General features: G+C 38.6%; 1 protein-coding gene and 1 long non-coding RNA gene across 4 annotated transcripts in view; one reads left to right on the top strand and one right to left on the bottom strand.

The window, feature by feature from the left end:
• Window positions 1–3,658: 3,658 nt before the first annotated feature.
• Window positions 3,659–27,419, bottom strand: part of Cpm (carboxypeptidase M) — a 63,158-nt gene continuing 39,397 nt past the window's right edge. For 2 of the 3 annotated variants that reach the window (XM_046430624.2, XM_058574635.1), the window contains 6 exons: window positions 24,906–25,078; window positions 23,407–23,591; window positions 22,565–22,735; window positions 18,613–18,765; window positions 13,753–13,901; window positions 3,659–7,660 (listed from right to left, as the gene is read on the bottom strand). In XM_046430624.2, the coding sequence (XP_046286580.1) occupies window positions 7,418–7,660; window positions 13,753–13,901; window positions 18,613–18,765; window positions 22,565–22,735; window positions 23,407–23,591; window positions 24,906–25,078 (1,074 nt within the window). In that variant the 3' untranslated portion in view covers window positions 3,659–7,417. The remainder of the gene's footprint in view (window positions 7,661–13,752; window positions 13,902–18,612; window positions 18,766–22,564; window positions 22,736–23,406; window positions 23,592–24,905; window positions 25,079–27,419) is intronic. The other variant, XM_046430625.2, reaches the window with a different exon arrangement.
• LOC131423682 (uncharacterized) lies at window positions 8,072–10,107 on the top strand. Its single transcript, XR_009225553.1, has 2 exons — window positions 8,072–8,109; window positions 8,931–10,107. It is a non-coding gene; the product is annotated as an uncharacterized LOC131423682 (long non-coding RNA).

The following is a 27,419-nucleotide window of genomic DNA, read 5'->3' on the forward strand; positions in this document are numbered from 1 at the left end:
TTTTCTATCATTTTGCTTGCTTTCAATTATTTAATATGGATTGTGTGTGTGTGGTGGTGGGGATGAATATCAGGGCCTCCGAATTACATCTGCAGCCCTTATGATAGGGAATTTTTGCTTTTACAAATAAGGCTTTATAAAGATAAATATTTGAAAGCACTTGCTAGAGAAGGTGTATGGAAGCATATGTTAATAAATTGTAAAGTAGACTAGTGGAAAGCAACAAATAAGCAAAAACTGAAGCAATAAGCAGATGAGAGTTCAATATTTTATTACAGGTAATACATTTGAAATGATGTATTTTTATATTGTTAGGAATAGTATTTTGGGCAAATGAGAGCAATTTTTTTTTTAGGGAAGAGGTGGTACTGAAACATACTTAAATTCTATGCTTTTAAAAAAAATCTCATTTAAAGATTAACTTTTTAGGGCTGGGGATGTGGATCAAGCGGTAGCACACTCGCCTGGCATGTGTGCAACCCTGGTTCGATCCTCAGCACCACATACAAAAAACAAAGATGTTGTGTCCACTGAAAACTAAAAAATAAATATTAAAATTCTCTCTTTAAAAAAAAAGATTAACTTTTTAAAAAATTGGTATTTTAGAAAAACAAGATTTTCCTCTTGTTTCAATCCCTCATTGCTATGACTTTCAGAGTACTACTTAAATGTCCTAAAAACTTAATGTCAACTTATCAAAATGGTGTCTTTCACCTTCCTAGCTTCAAAACTTCATCTTTTTAATTTTTAAAATTACCATCATATTGGATGAATTTTATTTATTACTTAAATTTTAGTACTTGTGTGTGGGTTTATTTTTGGTATACAACTTCTCAGGCTGCCACCCATTGTTAATTGTGGGCCTTCCTTCAAGGTCATAGTAACATCTCCCTAAATTGTCTTCAATGCCTGTGTGTGTGTATGTGCACTTATGCGTGCCTGAGCTGAAAATTAATTCAGGGGCCATATATGCTAAGCAGTCACTCTACCACTGGTATGCTCCCAGGCTACTTCAATGCCTTTTATCTTTCCCATTTTTTTAAGTAGATAATTTTACAGACACTGTAGTATCGCATCCTTGATATAATTACTGAGAAAGACTGCTTGTTGGGTAGTATATGTGATGTTCTGCTTGATTATTTTAGACTTTTAGAACTCTGAAATGGGTGCTCTCTCTTCAATACTTTTTGCTCCAACGCTACTCATAAGCTTCTTTAGTGGGAAAGCTGAATTCAAAATCACAGATGTCGTGCTTGCTTAGCAACCTAAGCAAGTATGATACACATATAGACCTAGAATAGGTTCTGGCAGGTAATAGGCATTTATGATAAATTGTGGATTAATAGTATTCTCTTGCATCCATTCCTGACTCTAGTTCCCAAAACCCAGTTGAGGTAGCTTTTTATACATTCTCTCAACTCAGCTTTGTTCACAATATGTTCCTTTGTATTTTCTCTCCATAACAGATTGTGACATCCTTTTGTGACCTTCCCCTAACTGCTAGATAAAATGGACTGTACACCATAAGCATTCAGTAGAGAATTTTGATTGGCATTGAAAACATGCCTCAGTTTTCTGATTTTGAAGAGGAAGATTTTTTTTATGTCAAAAAAAAAAAAAGGCTTTATAACAAATAATTGCATTCTAAGGAAATTGATCTTTAAGAGTTCATAATGAGTCAGAATTCTAACAACCAAAAAAGCTTTTTTAAAAAAATCTATAGAAAAATACTATCTTTTTGCCATTTCTTTTTCTTTCTTTCTTTTTATACCTTTATTTCACTTTTTTATATGGTGCTGAGAATCGAACCCAGGGTCTCGCCTATGTGAGGTGAGTGCTCTACCTACCGCTGAGCCACAATCCCAGCCCTTTTTTTTAAATACTGCATAGGAGAAGAGCAGATCTCCAGAGTTGAGGACTTCATGGCAAGGCAGGAGCATCATATTGAGAAGACTGAATTCAGGTAGCCACTAATCATAGAATCCTGAAAGTGCTGAGAGAATAGTTCAAGAAGAGAAATTGCTAGCTTAGAAATCAAAGTAATGGGGCTGGGGTTGTGGCTCAGCGATAGAGCACTTGCCTAGCACGTGTGAGGTCCTGGATTCGATCCTCAGCACCACATAAAAATAAAATAAACAAAGGGGTTGTGTCCAACTAAAAAATATTAAAAAAAGAAAAATCAAAATAATGTGAGTTGTCAGTTTAAAAAAAATTGCATAAAAATACTACTCTTCAATGTCGAAGGACAATTAGGAAAAATATAAATTTCGACCAAAGTGTTATTTTAGTATACTCTGGGAATAATATGTGAGAAGGCTAACGGTCATTTATATAAACTGATGGGTATAAAATTTGAGATTCTATGTAAATCAGTTGCTTACAGAAGCAGCAGTGTATGGAAAACCTTGGGACTGACGGTGAATGTAGCTCCGAGTGCTTGCCCTAGCATGCATGACACCCAGGGTTCAAACCTAGCACCACAAAAAATAAAAAGTAATGATGGGAAAATTAAATCAATTCTACCATCCCAAAATGAATGAGGTACTTAGACTTTTAACTTTTTCCTTCGTGTTTAGTATTTTAAAATTGTATTTCATTTTAAACTCTACTCTGCTTTTGGGGGAGAGGGTTTTGTAATATAAATAGCTGCAGACTTTTTTCACAAATAGGACTTTTTGTCACTACTAAAATGTGGATATTAAACATTCCTGGGCTGGTGGTTCATATTCATCAGTTTAAATATTCAAATCTAGCAAAAATCTTTCAGGGAACTTCTGCCTAAGGGTTTCCTAATACACCATAATGGATTCTCTTTTGAAAATGGAAAAAATTATTCCCAGTTTATTTTCTAAATTAAGATACCACTTTTGAGAAGTTGGTAACTAATTTAGCTGTTTTTACTCAGCCATGTCTCTCAAACTATTTGTTTAGCATGTTTTGTAGGGCAGATGTGCACTTGAACCCAACCTCTGTCATATGATTAAAGTCCATATTAATAGGCTTTGTATTGAGGTTAAGCTGTTTTCCAATTCCTATTGGAGGCCATTTTTTTGTTGTTGTTGTTTACAATTATGCTCTGTGTTTCAAAAGCACTTGAAAATCAAATCTGTTTTTCAGAACAAAAGTCTTTGTATCAGCCTTTCCTAAAATGTTTGGAAATCTAGAAATGGTTGTTCAAGGAGTTAGTAGTAGGATACATTATTTAAGAAATGGTTTCATGCTTACATATATTTGGGAAGTCCATTTCTTTTTCTGCATGATTTCTCAGATTCTTTACTACATTAATGTATTAGAATTCTGATTTTTTTCTTTTGTACTGGGGTTTGAACCCAGGGCCCTATAAGTGCTTCTAACCTGAGCTACTTCCAAGCCCCCCAACTTTTGACCAGAAGGTGCACTTTTCACCCATCATTTTATTGGTGGAATACATTGCCTCATTCTAATAAGCTAATTTGAAATATAATATAAACAACATACAAATTTTTTTCCAGAACGACCACGTGGACTTTTGAAGTTGTTACAATATTGTTGCCACATAAAAGTGCATTAAATTTGATTTTCCAAAGGGTTTATTTGGTGGTAATCAGTTTTCTCTAGTATGTGGACTTTGTTACACTTGCAATTTGTTAACAAGATAGTGGAAAGAAACAACAACCACTGAGTGAATATCCTTTATTGAGAATCAAATATTCTAAATTTACTAAACTTAGAGGTAGTCATGGCCCCTCCCAAATAAACTTTACAGTCTTAGACAATTTGTGCATTTTAATAAATTCTTTTTTTTTAATATTCATTTATTTTTTAGTTTTCGGCGGACACAACATCTCCGTTTGTATGTGGTGCTGAGGATCAAACCCGGGCCGCATGCATGCCAGGTGAGCGCGCTACCGCTTGAGCCACATCCCCAGCCCTTAATAAATTCTTAATTATAGTATAAAAGAAAGTCACTGAGGAAGCTTATAAAACAGCTATGAAACATATAGAAGACTGTAGTTTCATAAGCTAAAATATGATAAAAGTTTGAACAATACATATAGTATCTGCTTATTAGTTTTAAATGTAAAGTCTACAGCAAACCTAGGCTTCTATTTTAGGTATTAGGAACTCTTAGTGCTCTTTACCTAATCTGGCCATCATAATTTTCTTCCCCTCCCCACACCTAAAGTCACAAGGAAGATACAAATGTGATTTGTCATAAACATCAACTGTATTGTTACTATGCAGAATAAGAACCAAACTTGAGCAACTTACCCTGTTGTAATGAGAATACACTATGTTTATTTTTCTGGATTCCCTAGGAAAATATATTTTCAATTCATAAGATATTTATACTTTGTAAACCTAAAGCTAATTTACATCATTTTAGAAACATTACAAATACAAATTTGCTTTTAGAACAAAACACAATGTATTTCTTAGAAATACTTTCAGAAATGTTAAGAGGCTTTTAACATTTCTGATACATTCAGCAGCTTTTCTGAATATAATAAATTAAGCACCAAAATCAACACTGACATTTGTCTGCAAGGACTTAACATTTCTCTAAAATACTCCCTACCATCTAGGTTTATATTAATGTTGATCACCATTTGAGTAAGCTCATGAGAAAGCTAAACACTTCATGAAAGCTTCCGTAATATTACTAGATGATCATTCTTGGTAACCAATATTTTGGTTTTCAGTCAAAGATTTAGCCTTTAATAAGGTGTATTATGTTGCCTTCAAAATATTTGTCAACCTGAATATTAATTATCCTTCCTTCACTTGGACAAGCATCAAAAATGGCACCACAGTATGATTTCTCCTACCAGTTTGCAGTCCAGCAGGGGTCTAGTTTAGGTAACTAAACGTGTGGTGAATTAGGGCTCCTATAACTCCTGCATTTTTCTCCTATCTTCAGAACCTTTATCATATTTTCTACAGTAGAAGGATTACAGTTGAACTTGAGCCTGAGGAGCATATCTATGCGCTGTGAGTATGGACAAAGTGGGAAAGGTGTTAGGGAGGTTTGGGGAGCTGGTCTGATCACAGAATGCCAGGTTGTGTTTTGTCTTTTTCTGTGGGGGAAGGTGTGCTGGAGATTGAACCCAGGGGTTTATGCATGCTAAGCACACTGAGCCACACCCTGTTTATCTTTTAATGATTTAAAATTTGATTTTGGTAGAAATATTTGATTTAAACATTTCAGAAGAAATTTATATTAAGGGTCATGAACTAATTCTGATTTTAGTTTATGCTCCTTTAAAAACTATCTTGAAAACCTTTAAGGTTTGATAATACATCAAGTTTGGTCTTATATGCTTTTATATATAACATGCCAAAAACAATTTTGGTACTATTAATCCATACCTTTAAGTATATAATAAATTACTGCTTATTTAAATAAAAAAATGATTAAAATATTCAGGTTATTACCTAAGTGGTTAAAAGTTCACAAGTGCTATTGATATCAGCCTGTACAGTTTTGTGCATGTAGAATAAGCTTGACACCTAAATGCCCATGTAGCACCTCAATTCTTTGTGGTTCTCAGGCCTTCCAAGTGCAGTGTGGTTTTATTTTCAGATCCTGCAAAATTTTCAATTTAAAACAAGGGAACTCATTTTTCATGAGCAATACACAACTCTTAAAGAATTCTGCCCACCAGAGTTGTGATTGCATTTTGGTGGATCCTTTCCTCCTCCTTATTTCTTATGTAAAGGACAGTAGTTTCAAATTGTTTGCTAATGGCAAAAAATTTTGTCTTCTGGTAAGAAAATATAGATTGTGGTATCATTAACAAGTAAAATACTCTTACTACAAATCTTACAATAAATACAAGTAAAAGTCCTGTATTTGGAATTTTCTTGAAATACACATGAAAACATTTTTGTCATTGTTACCAGTGAGCTGGAGATTGCCATAAGATGTAGTTTCATAAAAGGATGAAAAGCCTTATAGTTTCTGGAAGGGTCTGGGAATAGCAGGTTACTGGAACCCTTTGTTCATTTATTATTCTATCTTGTGCTGAGCTCTGAGGATATAAAAATGAATTTTTCAAACAAGTAGAAAACATACTGTATTTGAGGGGCATACATGAAGTAGAAGATCATATTACAGTGGTGTAAATCCAATAATAGAGATAACTAGTTGATTCTGGAGCACAAAGAGGAAGGGTCTCTATCCCCAGATTGCCTGGGAAGGGGTAGAATGGAATTTTGTGAGATCCTGGTCACAGGTTCCTGGTGAAGTTGATAATTGGAGTTTTAATGGAGGAGTGGGAAATAAGATGTATTGAGTCAGAATGATATTCCAGATACAGGGGACACAAACAATACAGTATGTGACATGTTTAGGAAATAGAAACAGCTGATTGTTGAAGTATCCCCCTTCTCTAGTGCTATGCATAGGATAGACCCTAGAATGGGAAAGTGTTGCAGGGGTGCAAATGAGCTGAGAGGGCTTACACGTCAATACTAACTGCCACGGAGAGGAGAGGGTGGAATCAGAGTTGATAGTTTACAATTTTAGTGACAGAAGGTAGGAGATGAGGAAGAAAGAGGAAGTATGAAGGATGACTCTCAGATTCTTGGCATGGCGATACCAGTAAATGAGTCACAGAAGGTAGTAAGAAGAAAAGCACTAGGGGGAAAATTATGCTCAATTTTCAACATGAAGAATGTGAGGCATCTCTAGGTCACATCCAGGTGAATAAGTCTAGTGGGCAGTTAGTTGGATGTGCATCTGAAGCTCAGGAGTTACACATTTGGGGGTAGTCATCATCACAGGATTGTGGCATCTTGGTACAGAAAGGCAGGGACACCAACTCTGGAAGGAGAGACACTTCCTTAATTGACATGTTTCTTTGGGACTCTGTAGACACAACCTTTTATCCCACCAGGGCTGTATTTCTTGGACCACTGAGACATGTTTACCTGTTTTCTCTCATATCTTCTTAGAACATCAGCAAAACTATTGTCTTATTTCTTCCGTAATTATTACTGTCTCCACAAACAGTACTCATGGCAAGGTCTGTTATACAGTAAGTGATCAATAAATGTTCATCTTTGTTATTTATAGTCAACTGGCTCTTGCAATAGATGACTAGCTCTTCCCCCTGCCACCCACCCACCCCTTGCAGGAACTTCTGTTTTACTTTTCAAGTTTAAATTACACATTTCTAAAACGACTTCAAGATTAATTTGTAAATGGGCAGTACTTGATAGGCAGGTATCTTCCATCTGTCATTCAAGACTGAATCATTCCTTTCATTATCACCACATGTTACTTATTGCAGGATTTGGAAATATCCATTTCTCTTCTTAGGGAAGACTGGAGCTTATCCAGTTGAGATCCCATGAGGGAGTTAGAGTTGCAGTCACCTGGAGTGAGTAATCCCTGATTCCAGGTGGTGATGGGGGTTGAGTTTCACATTTTACTTTATTTGAAAAATATGTGCAAAAGAGTCACCAAAAACAAGAACAAACTAGGCTTTGTTGCAGCTGAGAGGCTCTGCAATGTTTTGTATAGAGGAATCATTGGGCATGAAAGATTTGATACTAGGATAGAATCCACTTGCCCTTGGAATGAAAGTAGAAAATCCTTTTTAAGAGCACTGAAGTTCTGGGATTTCTCTGGAATAACCACCTTTGTGAGATGTGGATCATGTCCAGGGACTGTAACCTGAGAGGAAACAAGAAATAATTGTATGAGTGATTTCAGATGTTTTGTGGTGCCAATACTGAGAAAAACACTGTTAGCCACCCCTAAAATGCAGCCTTTGTGCAATGCAGGTAACAATCCACTGACTTCCAGGCCAGTAATTGATGAGTTATCCAATGCCTATTGACATAGGTCATAGTTAATGCTGTTGCCAAGAGTTACAAAATGAAATAAAAGCAGAGACAGGTATTTTATCTGATGATGTAAGTCAGGAGAAAGAACGAAGCTGTAGACCGATTCTCATTTTCATGGTGTGGAAAGAGAGTTGATTGTTTCACTTTGTCCTGAGTCTATACTTATGTCCTTACTGGATATTAATATTATTAAAATTATTCTCTTAATTCGTTCCTTTTTTTTTTTTTTTTTTTGCAGCTGATCTACGTGTACAAGTATATTGCTTTCTCAAAAAGGTTTGATTTTACTTGACTTTGTTCACAAGTCTGAATCTTTAGCTAGATTTGCTTTTTTGATGAAAGAAATGACTAGGAAAGGTCAGGTACTGTGGCTCATGCCTGTAAGCCAAGCAGCTCAAGGAGGCTGAGGCAGGAGGATCATGAGTTCAAAGTCAGCCTCAGCAACTTAGCAAGGCTTAAGCAACTCAGTATAAAAAAGGGCTGGGGATGTGACTCAGTGGTTAAGAACCCCTGGTACCAAACAAAACAAAACCAAAACCAAAACAAAACAAAAACCCAGGAAAAATGCTAAACTAACTATAGGCTATATCTACTGAGAAATGCTTTTATTGTATATGATGGAGAAGGCAAAGAATGGTGAACATAGTCGTTTGTAGAACCACTAATTGGGATGTATTTTACCATTTATTTCAACTTCCAAAGTCTTGTCTTCCAATCTTGTCTTAGAACTAATAATACCTATAGCTAACATGTACTGTATTTGCCTAATGGAAAATGAGCAATTCGTAACTATTCTATAAAGATATGGCTTATTAATGAGACTGCATAAAAATAAAATTCACTATAAGAGAAACTCTTTCATAGGATGGATAGTAAATAGAAGGAAAAATAAAGGGCCTTTTAAGACAAAGATTCACAGTTAGTTGAAGTTTTTCTCAGGCTCTTTTCGTTTTCTCAGTGGCAGCAGGGATTCACAGGAAGAGGATTAGCTCCACAGAGCCCCACTGTTGGGCACTATGGGGATAACATGGAACAGAAAGGCTTTCAATTCTACAGTTTCACAAACTAAAAACCATGTCTCTCATTATGTCCTAAAGATGAAATAATGAAATACAAAGCCACTTTCTACTACAGAAGAGATGACTACCTTCTTCTAGGAATAGCTCTGTACAAAATGGGACTGCTACGATTGGCCTTGGTCCCACTAAGCAAAGCAGAATCCTGAAGTTTTTTTTGGAGAAAAATCAAAGAGGTAAAAGTACCATCGAGCCAACAAAATCAGGTACTTATTTAGTTCACTCACATAAGCCTACCCAGACTCAAATGAGATCATGCTTTCTTGTCTTAGGAAGAAATGACTCAGAAACATACATTGTAATGGAATTAAAAATCGAGATTTTACTTCAATTGATTGGAAAAAGGGCTGCAAACTATGCCCATCACTTGCTTAATATACTGTCAAAATTTGTGGATCAAATTTTACTTGTTCTAAGGAAACTGTCATAATCTATTTGCCCCCTACCCCATAGTGCTGGGGATGAACCTAGGGCCGTGCTTACTATGCAAGCATTTGATTACTGAGCTACACCTCCCCTCCTCAATTATTTTTGTAATGATAGAAATTGTATCTTATGGAATGGGTGTTAAATGGTATTCCATGAAGTTCAGAAGTACTTTTGCTACATTATTTGTTTTTATAAATTTAGATATAATATTTGTGTATCTTTATGGGGTATATTATGGTAATTTGATACATGTATATGGAATAATAATCAAATCAGAATAGTATGCATTTTCATCTTTTTAAACATTGATCACTTTTATGTGTAGGGGATTTTGTACTCTTCTAGACGTTTTGAAATATATCATAGATTGTTTCAACCTATAGTTACCCTACTGTATTAAAGAAGAACCAGAATTGATTCCTCTGCTGTTTTGGTGCCTCTTAACTGAACTTCTGTTTCCCATTCAACTCCTGACTTCTCAATCTTCAGTGATCACTATTCCTTTCCTTTCTACAAGGCTGACTTGTCAGTTTCTGCAAAAGAGTGAGAACATGTGGCATTAGAGTTTGTGTCTGACTTATTTCACTGGATATAATGATCTCCAGTTCTCTCTGAATTGCTGCAGATGAAAAGATTTTATTATGGTCAAATAATATTCCACTGTGTATATATATATTTTTTCTTTATCCATTCATTCACTGAAGGGCATTTGGGCTGATCCCACATTTTAGCTGTTGTGAATAGTACTGCAATAAACATGGAAATGCAAGTATCTTTTTGGTATAATGATTTCACCTCCTTTAGATCTATAGTGTTTTCCATAATGACTGTTCATTTATATTCCTGTCAGTAGTGTGTAGGAGTTCCTTTTCTTCCACATCCTTTTCAGCATTTTTCAGTTTTGGGTGATAGCCCTTTCAACTGGGGTGAGATAACATTTTGTGGTTTTGATTTGCATTTTCCTGATGATTAGTGAGATTGAGTATTTTTCCCTATGCTTGTTGGCCATTTGTAGATCATCTTAGAAGTCTGCTTAGTTCTTTAGTCCATTTTAAAAACTAGGTTGTTGTTTGAATATTCAGCTTTTTGAGTTCCTTATGTATTCTGAATATCAATATCTTGTCAGATGAAGAGTCTGCAAATACTTTCTTCCATTCTGTAGGCTGTTTCTTAATTCTGCTGATTTTCCCCTTTGCTGTGCAATAGCTCCTTGGTTTGATTTAACTCCATTGCCTACACCAAAGTCTTGAATTGTTTCCCATTTTCTTTTAGTAATTTCAGTTTCTATTTAACATTTAGGGTTTTGGTCCATTTTGTGTATCTGTTCTTCTAGTTAGTGGTGTATATTCATATGTTTTCACGATGGTAGTTTTCATCCTTTTATTGCTAGTGTAGGACTCTTCAGTATTTCTTATAGGGCTGGTTCAGTGGTGATGAATTCCCTTAGTTTCTGTTTATCTGGAATAGACTTTATTTCTCCCTCAGTTTGGAAGGATAATTTTGGGTATAATAAAATCATGGTTGGCAGTTTTTATCATTCAGTATTTTGAATACATCCTCCCATTATTTTCTGAACCATAAGATTTCTTTGAAATCTGCTGTATATGTATCCTGGATGTGACTTGATGCTTTTTCTCTTGCTGTTTTTAGGCTTCTGTCTTACATTTTTGATATTTGGGCTATAATATGCCAAACATGGAAGTCTGTTGGGATCCTTTGAATTTCTTGAATCAGGATGTCCATATCTTATTGAAGGTTTGGGAAATTTTCAGCTATTGTGAAATAAATTTTCAATTCCTCTCCTCTTCACAAAAATTCTCAAAATGAGAATGGTATCCCATAATATTGTAGACTTTCCTCATTCTTTTAAATTCTTCTTTTTTCTCTTTTTTGTCTGGCTAACTAAATTCAAGAGATCTGTCCCTAGTTTTAAGAATTCTTTCTTCTGCTTGTTCTAGTCTCTTGTGAAAGTTATTTTTCATTTCATTAGTTGAAATTCTTAGTTCCAACATATCTGATTGTTCTTCATTTTTTCTCTCTTTTCAGTGAATTTCTCATTCATATGCTGAATTGTTTTTCTTATATATCATCTCTTGCATCTCATTGCATTTCCTCAGGATCATCATTTTAATTCTTTATCAGGTACCTCATATATTTCCTTCAAATTGGGGTCTATTTCGGGAGAACTGTCATTCTCCTTTGGAAGTGTGATGTTTCCTTTCATGTTTATTGTGTCCTTGTGTTGATGTCTGCTCATCTGGTATAATGTTCATTTCTTCCAATTTTATGAAATAACTTCAGTAGAAAAAGATTCTTTTTTGCTTAGATGGGGTAAAGGCTGTCATTTGGATAGGGGCTTTGGGTTTGGATATAAGGGAGCTCAAAAGTATAGTTTCTGTGTGCTTTATGAGTCCATGAGCACCTCAATAGCCTAGACTGTAGAGGTTTGTAAAGGGTAGTTGTATGACTGCAGTGGACATGACTTCCAAAGGTATGTGACTTTGGGCTCTACAGAGTTGAGCCCTGATGGCACTGTAACTAGTGGTGGCAACTGACAACAGTTCTGGTGATGTAGAATATGGAGAGGCCTACCCTCTGGTCCCTCAGGGAAAGCACAGGTGACATCAAAGGTTGTAGCCTCAGCACCCATGGTCCCTGAGCCATAGGACATATAGGAAGCCTTCCTTAGGATTCTCAAGATGAATGGAGGAGATGTCTGGGTCTGCAGTATCAGCAGCCACAGTTCTGAAGTCTTGCAGAATGAGCACAGGTGGGTCTGTGGCACTGGAAACCATGAAATTTAGATTTGGGAACACAAAGGGCCCTTCCCCTAGGTCCCATGAGGTGATTTATAGTTGGTGCTGGGCTTGTAGTGCTATGAGGTGCTTTTTGGAGTTGTGGGACCCAGATGTTACTTTCTTGACAGCCCAGAGGATAAGCACAGAGTGATCCAGGGCTTTTGGCACCAGAACTATGGTCTGAAGTCTGTGGGTTACACAGATGTTCCTTAGGTTTCCCGGGGCCTGTGCATTTGGGCTAGTGGTACGGTATCCATGGGAGATCTTCCCTAGGTCCTTCAGGTTGAGCACAAGTGATTATGGGGCCTGTGGCTTTGTTATCTGCAGTCTTGGAGTTTCAGGATATGAGTGAGAATGTCCCTAGGGCAAGCTCTGGTAGGAACAAAGCTTGTAGAGTTAGCAATTACAGTCCTGAAGATGGGTCCTTCCCCCATCCAGCTGTACCCTTGAGTGAAGTAGAGGCTTTTTGCATCTGCAGTTGCAGATCCAAGGACTTGAGCTGAGAAGGAGACTTTTCCTAGATTAGCAGGTGAGCAGATGTCAAGCAGGTATTCAGGCTACCACAGCTGTATTTCTGGAGCTGCAGAAACCCCTACACCCACAGGCATGAGTGAAGTTGGGATTTTGCAACAGTGGCTACAGTCCCAAGGCTGTGGACTGGGAGGACATATTCCCTTGATCCTGCAGGGCAAATGTGAGTGGGGCTCAGGCTCTTGGCTGTAGTCAGTGGGTGGTCCTGAAGCTGCAGGATGCTGAGAGGGCTGCCTTATTCCCAGTGAAGTGTACACCAAGGCTTCTAACTGGTCAAGGGTTTGGATGCCAGCCCCAAAACAATATGGCATCTAGTAGTGGTTGTTGTAGTTTGAGTTCTGGGGGTTGAAGGTGGTCCAAAAGGAGCACTTTCTTTGGAGCAGAAGAGTCACTTTTAGACCAGTCAGTTCCCCAGACTAGATTTAAAGCTTGTAAGGATTGTGGAATTCTGCAGTTAGGACTGTTGGTCTGCAGCTACAGTCAGGGTTGCTGGTACTTCCAGCTCACCTCCTTCCCACCATGCTGGTTCCTCACTGCCTGCTGGGAGCTCTTTGGAGACCTCTGCTGTGTAGGCTTCACTGCCTTGTGGATTTCCAGAGTTCTCCCTCACATTCCTTGAAATAGTTGCTCCTTTGCTGCCTTGATCCTGTGGCAGAGGGCACAAGGCACCTCTCTTCAGCCATCTTGGCTCCCTTTTATTCTTACTAATAAGGTTGCATTTTTTTTCTTAAATTATAAAGATTCTCACCAAAATAGGATTTGGCTTTACTTTAAAAATTAAGGGTTGGGGATGCAACTCAGTGGCAGAGAACACTTGCCCTAGCATGTGTGAGGCCCCTGGGTTCAATCCCCAGTATGACACAAAAGGAAGATTGCCACTCAAGAAAACATGATTTTTTTTTTCTTTTGGTTAGTTCCTATTGTTCTTACCTCCGCTGCACCCCTGTCATTTGCAGGCATGATTCCATTTCTTTCTGCCCTGATGTATTTACTCTTGGGTTTTTCCAGATTTATTCTATATTCCTTCTGGGTGAGTACTGTGAGCTCTGTAGTTATCTTCATAACAACCAGGATTGCATACTTACATTTATTGTATAGGACCCAGGCAAGAGAAGTAGATAGTACTCTCCAAATTTGTTGGTTCTAAATGGGCAGATATGTTTTCTGTCTTCGACTTCCACAATTACATTGGGTAATGGATTTCCATTCTGATCAAAAACTTGACCCTTTACACCTGTAGGACAAAAAGACAATCAAATGTAAATACCATTTTATGGCACATTGCAAAAATCAATGACTAGGGCTGGGGATGTGGCTCAAGCGGTAGCATGTTCGCCTGGCATGCGTGCAGCCCGGGTTCGATCCTCAGCACCACATACAAAGATGTTGTATCCGCCGAAAACTAAAAAATAAATATTAAAAAATTCTCTCTCTCTCTTTAAAAAAAAAGGAAAATTATTTATAAAAAAAAAATCAATGACTACCAATTACAGTCAAATTACTAATCTGACTTATAGCTTGTAGATTGTTGGTTGCTAAATATTCCATTTATAACGCATATCAAAATGAGAGAACACATATGACATAATCTAAAATCCATTCCTGTCATTTCCAAACTGTTAACTCAATCGCTAAACTATACTGCCAAATCAGTGGATTCCATAAAATCCTAAACAAAATAATGTTAATGTATTAACTTAGAAGATGTATATCTATACAAGGAATTGACAATTTTGTCTTATGGTCAGGAAAACTATGTAAGTAGCAAAATTGCAAACAAAAATCTGCTTGAAGCATGGAATTGATTAATGATTTCTTATTACTAATACTAGCAGCCAGCACTATTGAGTGCTTAGTATATTCTAGGTTCTATTCTAGGTGTTCAATATGCATTTTCTCATAGAATCCTCACATCAATTCTACAAGGCAGACAATATTATTATCACAATTTTGTAGGGCTGGGGTGTGGCTCAGTGGTAGAGAACTTGCCTACCAGGTGCAAGACCCTGCATCTGATTCTCAACAGCACAAAACAAAAACAAATACAATAATCACAATTTTATAGATGAGAACAGTAAGGTTTTGGGTGATTAAAATAAGTTGCAGTCTCACACAGCCAACTATGTGGCATAATACAGATGTAAGCATAATTGTAATCTCCTGAGCCCACAATGAATCCATTATAGCATTACCCACCCCCACCACATACAAACTTCAAAATTTTAGGAGTAGAATTTTTTTGTGTTGCTGGGAATTGAACACAGGGTCCTTCATATTCTAGGCAAGTGTTCTACCACTGAGCATACCCTAGACCCTCTTCTCATTTTTATTTACTTATTTTTGCTATATTGGGGATTGAACCCCAGGGGTGCTCTACCACAGAGCCTCAGCCCCATCCATTTTTATCTTTCATTTTGAGACAATGTCTTGCTAAGTTGCAGAGGCTGGCCTCAAACTTGCAATCCTCCTGACTCAGTCTTCCAAGTAACTGGGATTACAGGAGTGTACCACCATGCCCAGCTTGCCTTCCCCCACCCCCTTTAAAAATCTCACTTTTGTTATTCCTATTATTTGGTATGCTGAAGTGGAAACATTGCCCAAAGACCAGTAGACCCAAAGAAATCAGAGAAAGTTATCATATCAGGAACAAAAATAAGATTTTGAAAAAAGCTCAGATAATAAACAAAAGATGGAGATAAAACCCGAGACTCAAATTCTGTGGCCATAGCTGGAGATGTGAGGAGAAAGGAAAGGCTCTCCTTCCTTGGGTATTAGCTTCATGAATGATAAGTCCTTGCTGGGTGAGAATGGGGACTCTGCTGGCCACAATCCAGGGTGAGAGCTGGGACAGCACTTGAGAGACTGCTTGTTTGTGCCATGTCCCCACAAGATCACAGTTGCCACCTGTTTGGGATCTGGTGAAAGACCCCTGTGTGTGTCCCATAGGTTTCTGGAACTCAGCACATGCCAGATGCTGCAGTTGCTTAGGTGTCTGGATGCTGTGAGTCACTCCCCAGACCTCTTGGTCTGGATCTGCCTTAAGAGTCTAGGGGAGAGACAGGGCCACAGCAGGTGACACTGCATCTTGTGCATCTTGGCTTCTCCCCAGAGGATGGGGGCCAAGCAGGACAATCTAGGCCTAGAATTCAGATTTGTCCTCCTTTGCTATCTTGGCCTCAATAAGTCTGCAGACACCCTTATCCTAAGCCACACCTCCAAACATGACCACATGGTACCACCAGGCCCAGTTTAGACTGAAGTCTAGAGGGAGTTGCTGAAAGAAAACTGTGCTGGAGCTTTAGAAGATGCTGGTGCGAGGCAAGGCCAGCACTATTACTCCCAGTTCATTTGACTTCGCTGAGGTCCAGAGAAGGGCTTGCTCAAGGTTTCAAATAAGCCAGATGACAAAATACCTGAGGAATCTACCCAGGCTCCTGCCCTGGTGGCAGACCCTTCATTAAAGCAAAAGGCCTTAGTGTGCAGAGGTCCTGGATTCCATCCCCAGCAAGGTGGGTGGGGAACAAAAGACCTTTCTTTTCCAGATAAGGCAGGTCAGAGACTTCCAGAGAAGGGTCAAAAATCTCAGTCTCAGAAGCATCCTAGCAAGTGGGAATGCAGCACAGCTTGACAAATACCATTAATTTCCTTAAACCAGAGCAGTACCAACAGAGGGTGTTAGCTCCCATCATCTACAAACAAAAATGTTCTCCCCATTGGTGCCCTTATAGAAAGAGACTTTCTATGAAGTAGTAATAGTCACACTGTATCAGTATTTTGAAATATAGTTTCATTATTAAACTAGGAGAAAAAATGCCATTGTCTTAAACCACAAGGGGGCAGGTTTGATGTGCTTGTACATACACCTCCCCACCCCCCCCCCACACAAATAATTTCTTCTTTTTTTTTTTTTTAATTAGAGCTTTATAGTTACACAAAGTAGTTGAGTTCATCTGATAAACTCACATGTGCATGGGGGTCGATTTCAGTTCATGACACTCCACCCCACTTTCCACTCTATGCTCCCTCCCCTCTCCACTTCTCCTTTCTCTACTAGACTTCCCTATTAATTTGTATTTAATTGGTCACCTATTAATTTGTATTTAATTGGTTCTTTATGTTATCCTGTCCTTTCCCCCTTTCCTTTATTTTACTCTAGCCTCCACGTGAGAGAAAACATTGCACTTCTGAGTTTCTGAGTTTGGCTAATTTCACTTAGCATATTCTCCATTTCCATCCATTTACAGGCAAATGCCATACTTTCATTCTTTTTTATGGATAAGTAGAACGCCATTGTGTATGTTTCCAGCACAATTTCTTAATCCATGTCTTTTTAAAAGTGAGTTGTTCACATCTGATTACAGTGACAGGTAGATAAATATTCCTCATATGACCTAGTGTAAATAGACTTGTAAGTCCTCCAAATTAATAACGATGACTGTAGTGCAATTTGTATGTTATTGGTTTACAAAGCTCCTTCACTGGCAGTATCCTGTCAGCATAACACTTGGAAGCCCACCTTAATTCAGCGCTTGGTGAATCATCTTTACAACTAGATTCTGAAAACAGTAGTACATTTATAAGAGTATATTTCAATTCAGTTTCATTCCCATGTGGATACTGATAAAAGATGAATTTCAGAAAAGAATACACTGTAACACACAAAGGGTTACATGGGTGGAAATATAATACCAAGGTTAAACTAATCCATGCTTCATGAGGCAAAGCTAGTGGAGAATGAAATGCCAGAATGCAAAACAAGACCCCAAACCAAGTTTTATGACATAATAAAGGAGAAAAATCTAGTGATCTGCTTATAACCTTGATGAAGATGCTGGTGAAAAGGTGACATTTTGTAACATTCCCTACACAGGGAATCATCTGATTCAGCAGTTAGACAGGGCCCTGAGAGTTCACCAACAATGTTTGTGTATTTCTGTTCAGGTTGGGGTTGGAGGTTGGTGACAAAGGTAAGGAAGTGGATCGAGGCATGCATTTTTAGGGATGTGCAGCCAAGGGATAGTCTTAATGATGCTTGTATTCAGCTCCCTGCCCTGTGCTCCCCATAGCCCACATCCTTCCCTGTCTACTCTCAACAGGTAGAGAGCATGGGAAGCATGCAGGAGATTCCAGTAGGGCCGTGCAGTGAACCTCTTCACACAAACCCACCCTTCACTTGGGATTGATGTTGTGGCACAGCTATTATGACAATCCCTAATATGCTTCTTCCCCCAATCCTTTCTGAACTGAGAAAAATAACCTTGGCCCTGGCCATACAGAAGAGTCTTCCACACTCCACCCAAAGAGACACCGACTGGTTAGCAAACTTGGATTGCACATGATTCCATCATCACACATAACATGTTTCTCTAGTGCAAGAGTTTTCTCAGCATATCCCTGGACTAGCAGTATCACCTGGGAAGATGTTAACAATTCGAGTCCCACAAAATCAGAAACTCTGGGATGAGGCCCAGCAGTCTGTCTCCCCGTATGCCTGATGTTTATGTTTGGGAGCTACTTTTCTTTTGCCACATTTATTTTGTTCATCTGTGATAGAGGCTGGACAGCCTTCAGAAAACAGGCTGGGAAGATTTCTATTGCCTGGTCATTTGGTAGAGGTGAGGGGTGGGAGGGGTGAAAGTAAACGTGCTAGATCACCACCCGGTTTCTGGGAAAAAATGCAAAATTGTAATGTCCAGTGTTGTGTGGCAAGTAACAAGCAAACCTGGCTTTTTCCTCCTTGGGAGATCATGTAAAAGAATAACATCCTGTTTGCTGGAGGAACACTGTATTCTCACACAGCAGATACTTGTACAGAGAGAATTCTGTATGAATTCTGGTACTGAAATGAGGCTGTACCTGGAACACATAATTAAAGACTTGTATTTGCTCAGCCCAAAGGTCCTGCTCTATTTTGTGTTAACAGGGAATAATAAAATCTTACAAACCTAGGTGCACCTGTTTTATATATTCAATTAATGAGGCCTTGTTATCATTCCAAAAGTATGGCAGCTTTTCCTCACGAGGATATTTACAGCATGACAGCTCCAGTGTAATTTCAAAACACTGGGCCCAGATGTAGTTGTAGTCTTGCATTCCACCTACAAACAAGCATATTTAGTTTTTGTTAAGGCCTAAAATTGGAGTGAAGCCAAGTATCACAGACCTTGGGGATGAGTGGATGAGACAGTTGCAGGGGAAATGAACGTAAACAGGAAAAGACAAATTTGACATATTAGCATGAAAAATCAAGGATTGACATGATGAGTCATGACTAGGCATCTTAAATATTTCCATATGCAAAACTGGATCAGAGTTGACTAAAGTTCAATTGTGCATCAAAATTAAATGAGGGGTGGAGGAAGGCTCCTTTTTTATTTTTTATTTTATTTTTTTATTTTTAAAAGTTCTATATTATGAAAGGATTCTTCAAATTCCACTTCTTCCTTGAATTACATTTTAAATGGACATAAACTAGAATAGAATTTCGAATATATCTACAAATCATTCATTTGTAAACTCATTTATATGAACCAAAGAACACTACTTTTAAGGGAATAATAATGGCCAACATTTACTTAGTGTTCACTATTGCTAGGTACTGTTCAAAGTGCTTTAGGTCAACTCATTGAATCCTTATGACAATTATTACTGCCTTATACAAAGCAGGAGATATAATCCCAGATGTTAGGTCATGTGTCCAGAAATTCCTGCCTGTGGACAGCAGAGACTAGGGTGTAGGCCACCTTGCCCTAGCTCCTGTGCTTTTTTTTTTTTTTTTTTTTTTTGGTACTGGGGATTGAACCCAGGGGCACTTTACCACTATATCTGCAGTCCCCCTACCCCAGCTGTTTTTTTTTTCCCCTTAATTTTGAGACAGGACCTCTCACTAAGTTGCTTAGGGTCTCACTAAGTTGCTAAGGTTGGCCTCAAAATTATGATCCTCCTGCCTTGGCCTCTAAGTCACTGGGAATATAGTTGGGTGCCTCAGCACTCAGCCTGAGTTCCCATGCTCTTACCTATTATGCCAAGGTGCTTGTGGGGGTCAGAGAAAGAATGCCACTGACTCTCAGGAGGAAAAATACCCAGAGCCCTGTGGCTTCTGGTGCTGCCACTGCTTACATCATCTTTTTGTTTTTAACCTTCTGAAGATCCTATTTTCAAAGGGTTATTACAATTTTATTTTCTAAGATAAAAATATTTTCATATTTTAATCTCTCTGAATTGAGATATCTTAAATGGCATGCTTGAAAAAATTATGGCTTTAACTGAAAACACTTTATTCCTTTCCTGGTGGTTTATCGTATTTTACAATCAATGTCATCTTGGATTTGATGGAATAACAGTAACTTTAAAGGAAGTAGATTTTAATTTGCTACACTTGATATCTGCACAAGAAAATATGTATTCTCAATTCCATCAGGATATTTGGGAAGCACTGAAGTAGAAAAACAGTTTGATTTCAAGAAAATGATTAAAAGAGTATATCAGAATACTGATACATACTACTATATATAGGTAGCGGGTGCGGTGGCACATGCCTATAATCTCAGTGGCTTGGGAGGCTGAGACAGGAGGACTGTGAGTTCAAAGCCAGTCTCAGCAACTTCGCAAGCCATTAAACAAACTCAGTGAGATCTTGTCTCTAAATAAAATACAAATGGAAGGAGACCCTCAGAGTTATACAAAAGTACATACAAGAGGAAGTGAGGGGAAGGGGAAAAACAATATAAGGGGGACAAACGAATGTCAGTAGAGGGAGCAGAGAGAGAAGAGGGGAGGGGAGGGGAGGGGAGGGGAGGGGAGGGGAGGGGAGGGGGGATAGTAGAGGATAGGAAAGGCAGCAGAATACAACAGACACTAGTATGGCAATATGTAAATCAATGGATGTGTAACTGATGTGATTCTGCAATCTGTATATGGGGTAAAAATGGGAGCTCATAACCCACTTGAATCAAATTGTGAAATAGGATATATCAAGAACTATGTAATGTTTTGAACAGCCAACAATAAAAAATTTAAAAAATAAAAAAATAAAAAAAAAATAAAAGTCAATTAATGTTGGTAAAAAAAAAATAAAAAAAATAAAAATAAATAAATAAAATACAAAAAAGGGCCGAGGGTGTGGCTCAGTGACTGAGTGCCTCCGAATTCAATCCCTAGTAGTAATAATAATAATATACTGGACACCTGGTGGTGGCATGTGATTGAATAAATCAAATTATTTTGAAAAAATAATAATAATAAAAAAATACTAGATATATTGGGCTGGGATTGTGGCTCCGTGGTAGAGCGCTTGTTTAGCATGTGTGAGGCACTGGGTTTGATTCACAGCACTGCAAATAAACAAACAAATAAATAAAAATAAAGGTCCATCAACAATTAAAAAAATATGAAAAATACTAGATATCAAGTGATAACAGTGTAGGCCCAGATTCTAGCCAGGAAAAGCCTATCTTATAGATTTTTATATTTCTCTCTGAACTTATTTTCACAAAAAACAAAACAACAAGGAAAAGAGAGAAAAGAAAACAATATTTTTGACTGGATGGATATGTCTCAGGTAGAAAGAATTTAAATGGCAAAACTGGTGTGCTTTAAGGATCCCTAGCAAAGTATTCCCAATTGAAAATGCCAAGCATGGAGAGTGATCAAAGTTCTGGATAAAGCCAGTCATGCTTGGCAACAAAACCTGTAGGAGGGCCAGGAGGCTTTGCTCTCTACTCCAACGCAGCTGGCTTTGCCTTTTTTTTTTTTTTTTTTTTGAGAAAGATACACAGCTCATACATACATACTTGGGAAATTTCCAATTTCCTATACATTTGAATTTGTCTTCAGTTATAGACAGTGAACATTAAGAACGACTCTGCCATTGAGCAGGAGTGAGGTCCTCTCCTAGCTCCGAAGAGGGAAGAACAAGACTAGAGTGGAGACCTAGGGTGGGAACGGGGGGCCTGTCTTAGCAGGGAGAGTTTGGGGTATTGTGGTGTCTAGCTGGACCTTCTGGCTGCATGCCCTCAAATCATCATCTATGCTCATTTACATTATCTGGAAAGCTGTCAACGAGCTGTCCAGACACAAAGTACTAGCTTGTGCAAGATTACTGGCAGCCTGTGCATCTATCGTGATAACTTGTGAAGGCACCTTTGGAAGTGGCCTGTGTGCAGAAGTGCAGCTCGAGGGCCAGGCTGGCCAGGCTGTTTACAGTACTCCTTCTTGCAAGAATATCTTCCTTCCATGTTCCCCACATGGTAATCTTCCTCCCTTCCTTCTTGCCATCCTATTCCAAGAGTGGAAACTGGAGGACCCTGTCTGTTGTGTCCTGCCTGAAAAGCCCTTTTATTGAGCCTGCAAAGTAGCTTTCTAAGAAGGGTACTTCTTCCCGATATCCAGCTTTTCATAACCTGGAATGTTTAGCCATATTGGTTCTCCACTACTGCATGGCAATAATAAGCTGGATCTAAGTATCAGTTGTCTCTGTGAGATGGGACATAAGCATTGCAATTCTCTAAGGTCTTCACAATTTTCCTATTGTCTTTTGTGTAGCTATTGTTTATTTACTGGTTTGTATATCCCTATGGTACACAGGTATCTTTTCTAAATCTTTATTCTTATTCTAATTACACAATCACAATTACTTATTTGCCTTAACCTTGAGGGTAAGATCTGCTGTGTCTTGTTCATCTTTCTTGGCACAGTTCTGGCTCACAGCACGCAGATATTGAATAAATACGTGAATGAATAAAAAAGGCCATTGGCAGTGAGGGACATGTCTGAGCATCTCTCACCTCCACTGCTTCTGTGGTATTAGCTAATGGAGAGAAGATTGAGAGACACAAACCAGCTGGTGCCCTTGGGTGATGACAATAAGGAGAATGGAAGAAATGAAGAGAAACTCACCTTGGAGTGGATACCAAGAGTAACCATTTGTAACTCCATTGGGAAAGTTCATTTTATTTTTACACTGATCTCCTTTAGTCATGTTGGGATTTCTTGAAGCATAGGTATGCGCAAGATGTTGAAAAACATCATCATCAGGAGTTAAGCTTCGGGAGAGCAATGTTCCAGTTGCTGCATTTGAAAGAGACATCAAGACCTTTTAATTAACTTGTAGTAAGATGTTAGCAAATACATACTCACGTTGCACATAAATGCTCTCATTTCCACGGAGAGATCCACCCATTTCCATGAATGCTCCCTCTATTCTTTTTTCCACTTTTTAATAAACAAATACAAGGTGATATCTCACAAAATAAGTCAGATACATATCCAGACTTCTCCTAAATCAGCTTAAAAATTAGACATCCTCTTGGTACTCTTGCTGATTTCTGAAGGTTGGCAAACTTTCCTTAGGTATTCAGGAGGTTGAAGGAAGCCAGTAATATTTTAAGTCCTTGAGTTTTAAAAGGAGTCAGCGATTACCATTCATATGATTAGCAAAGAAATGTAATTTGTTCTAGTTTTATTTTGTTTTAGCCATGTAGCCTCTTGTGAGATGATCTAAGTCTGATTTTACTATTTCATTCATGAATATCACACTACTGGCTTCAGTTCAGCCACACTGCACATCCACTGCTTGAGAATTTATAGGAAGGATGGCTTAGGGTTGGGAAATTAAAGCTCCTTCTAACCCAGCCAGAGATGTTAAGCAATGGCAGAAGGGTTCCTCCTCACATAGAGGCACTACATTTGTAGCTCTGCTCTGCACTTAGAAAGCCAGAGTGGGTCCCACATTTGCTTACCTTGAACACCATTATCAAATGGGTAACTGGCCACCAATGCACCACCGTGGAGGTTTGCAGAGAGGACAAATGTCTCCGATTTCAGCCACTTCATGATTGCCAGAGTTTCAGGCTGCCTTGATACATTATTATATTCAAAGGCATCAGGGAAATTTCTATTCAGGTCATACTGGTTATAATTTTCCCTTTAAAAGAAAGAACTTTTTAGGGCTCATTGATGTTGTTACAAGGGAAAAGATTCTTGCAGTGCAAAGACCTTTGGATTAGGCTCCAGGTGTTTCCCAAATGTGGTAGATGGCAGCCTTGGTGCCTCCAACAAACCACACACATTTACACCCTACGTGGTCTCCTCCTCCTGTCTGACCTGCTCTTACCAATAGAACATTAGCTATTGTAACCTAAGCAGAAGCTTTTGGTAAGTCTTTGCATTCTGGGACTTTTGCCCTTAGAAAACTTTCTTTTGGAGCTTGAGACTCCAGTGGTAGACACATGGAGAGTCCACATGGAGAAATGAAGAGCCCAGGGGACAGCCAGAATGAGGACCCAGGTGAGGCACTTGAACTGGCCATTCCAGCTCTGCTCTGCTCTGCCCAAACTCCTGACTTACAGGGGAAAAAAAAAAAAAAAAAGCTATTGTTTCAACTCACTAGTTTAAGAATGGTTCCTTATGTAGCAGAAACAACAGGAGGAGTGAGCTATTTTATATTTCTAAAAAGTGGAATGTTTAAATATACTAAAAAAACCCTAAAACTGAAGAGAATCCAGTAGTGAGATTTTATTTTTAGTAAAGCAAAATATTTCTAAATTGCACAAATATAAATGTATGATAAACATTTGAAAATTTCTAAACCTTCCAAGACAGCTTGAAACAGAAACTGTTTAAACCAGAACTACTGTAAGACTGATTCTTCTTTGTGGTTAGATCACTGGCTTAATAAATCAACCACTAATGATTGAGGGCGTGTACTACCCCAGGCAACCGGGGAGCTCACCGCAATGAACATACCAGACATGATCCTGCCCTCAGGGAGCTTGCTTTTTAGTGGGGAGAGAGAGATTACACAAGAAATTGGACCCTACAAATTGTGCTATGAAGGTAAAGAGCTGAGTGACCTAAGAGTATACCAGGGAGCCTAATATATGATACTTGTCAGGGAAGGAGTCTTTGAGGAAATGCTATGTCAGCAGCGGGAGGAGGTAAAGAGAGAGTGGAGGTGCCAGACGCCTGTGCCCAGAAAGTACTGGGAGAAGAGGGAGGAGGATCAGAGAGGCAGGAGCCCAGGGCGCAGGGGGCGTGGCCAGTGGAGGCGGCACCGGTATTGAGGATTTCAAGATTCATCCTGCAAACAGGGGGCAGGAGCTCCAGCACACTGCGGCAGAGTGCTGGCTGTGAGATGCTTCACTGTCATCTAACTCCTCTTTCTAGGGCCAGCAGGTACCTGATGGGAGCCTTTCCGTTTTGTCTTGTTTTAAAATAAAGTTAGACCAGTCCATCTCACCTTCCGTTACTGTAGAAACAGTCAGGCTTTTTGACAGCTTCGAATCCATCTGGGTTCATTGATGGCATGATGTGTATCCGGGTACTATTGATCAGATTTGTGATTTCAGGGTCTTTCCCATAGCTGGTGACAAGATAGTCAATCAGATGGAGCAGCAGCTCCCTCCCGACAGTCTGTGGTGGAAGAGAAAGGGGGTGTTTTAGGTCAGAAGCAATAAGGAAAACCATGCCTGGAGCACAAATCCCCTCAGTAGGGGCCTGAATGCATGATATATTGGACCAAAACTAGTCCATAGGACCACTAATTCCTCCAGCACAGGGCAATCAGGCAAGTGGTAATCAATCCCTGGATGTGCTGCAAAGTATTTGTTACTCAAAATTACTCTGTTGTAAATAGTTTACTTTTTATCTTGGGGATAGGGATTGAAACAAGAATAATTATTTTAAAAAAGAATTACAGCCAGGTTCAGTAGAGCATACCTGTCATCCCAGCTATTCAGAAGGTTAAGGAAGGAGAATGGCAAGTTCGAGGGCATCCTGGGCAACTTAGCAAGGAGACCATGCCTCATAAAAAACTTTTAAAAAGGGCGGTGGGTGTACCCAACCTAGGTGCCCTTCAATAGATGAATGGATAAAGAAAATGTGATACGTATATACAATGGAATATTATTCAGCCATTAAAAGAATGACTTTATGAAATCTGCTGGTAAATGGATGGATCTGGAGACTAACATGCTAAGTGAAATAAACCAATCCCCCCAAACCAAAGGACAAATGTTCTCTCTGATATGCAGATGCTAGGGAGGGTGGGGAGGAGAAACAGAAGTTCAGGTGGATTAGACAAAGGGAAATGAAGAGAAGGGAGGGAGGACAGGAATAGGAGAGACAGTGGAATGAATGAGACATAACTTTCCCATGTTCATATATGAATACACCACTAGTGAAACTCCACATCATGTACCACCACAAGACTGGGATCCTAATTACAATAAGCTCTATTCCATGTATGTGTAATATGTCAAAATACGCTCTACTGTCCTGTATATCTAAAAAGAACAAATAAAAAATAAAACACAGGAGATATTTTTAAAAAGAAAGAAAGAAAAGAAAATAACTCAAGCCAAGAGCTGACAATGAGATTCACCAGCCAAAGGCAAAGAAAGCCAGGATTAAAAGGCTTGGGTTGAGTGCGAATTCAGTTAACAGTAGAACTAGTCATCAGTTCTACTTACAGTCAAAATTTAACCAGTTATTTTTAGTTTCACTTCAGTTTTATTCTTCTGTTAATAAATTTTAGTAGGATTAAGTTTAAAGATTTAAATATAATCATACTTAGGTCAATTTGAATATGATTACATTTTATACATCTTAAAAGCTACCAACTCATAATATAAAATAGAAATATACAAGTGTCTGAGAAATAGTAATAAAGGTTATTCTGGGTGAAAGTATTTCTGATAACTTGTTACCTCTTATTTTTCTAGTATTACTTTCTAGTATCTTTTTGTCATTTTTATAAAAACAAAAAAGTCATGATTCTTTCAGGTACAAAAGTGTGTAATCAAAGTATTTTCTGTTTGTCTCAATATACCACAAGAAGTCACAAGTGCTCAACTGGAGAGGGTATTTAAAAACCTTGGGAATATGACAAAGAATAATTTTCAGATAATTTGAAAAATGCTGAGGCAAACAGATGAAATTTCAGAGGGAGTTAAAATCTCTTTTTTCGGTTGGTCCATACTTGCTGCCTCTGTAACAGCAGAGTTCAACCAAATATTATTCAAATTAATTCCTCCTAACTTTAATATAAATGTCTCAAACATTCACTCATGTTTTATGTATAAACCTCCTTCCCTTCCCAATTTTAAAACTTTAGAATTAAGCCTTTGACTATGAAACCTTGGAGAGTTCAAATTTTAAGAAAGAATGTGGTGAAAACAGTGTCCCTTAGCTTACCCGGCCTTTCATCCAGCACGCTCACTTCCTTTCTGTGAGAGTATGGACTTCATGAAAGGACCCCCAGTAAGAGCCTGGGAGGCCTGGAGCACACACACTGCGTGGGGAGCCTTTCACTGGTGATTCAGACGGTCGTTAAAATGGCAATAACCCAGAAGGCAGAAAATAAAGTCTCCATCAGGTTTAGTTCAATTCAGCCAACTTGGAATTTGCCAGATAAATAAAAATGAGTCTAGATCTTCAAAGAATGTTTATAACACAATGGGGAAAATTTGAAGGAACAATCCACAACACCGTTAGTAGGGGGCAAGAGAGAGGGGGAAAGGCAGACAGGCAGACAGACACAGACAGGCAGAAACTTCAGTTCTGGGGTTCCACAATGGTGTGTTACAGATTTAATTCATTTGCCTGATGGTCTAGCTAATCCTCCTTGGTCAAATATCGAGCCTACAGATTCCATTATCTAACATACAGTCCCTAGCCTCCCACATCTGGGTTCAGCGACCTGCCTGTGTGGCCCCCGCACACCCCACCACTACGCTATCTAATGCCACTCACA

This window comes from Marmota monax, unplaced genomic scaffold (assembly GCF_021218885.2).
Source record: "Marmota monax isolate L192 unplaced genomic scaffold, Marmota_monax_Labrador192_F-V1.1 WCK01_AAM20220418_F8-fsc00056, whole genome shotgun sequence".
In the NCBI taxonomy this organism is placed as follows: domain Eukaryota; kingdom Metazoa; phylum Chordata; class Mammalia; order Rodentia; family Sciuridae; genus Marmota; species Marmota monax.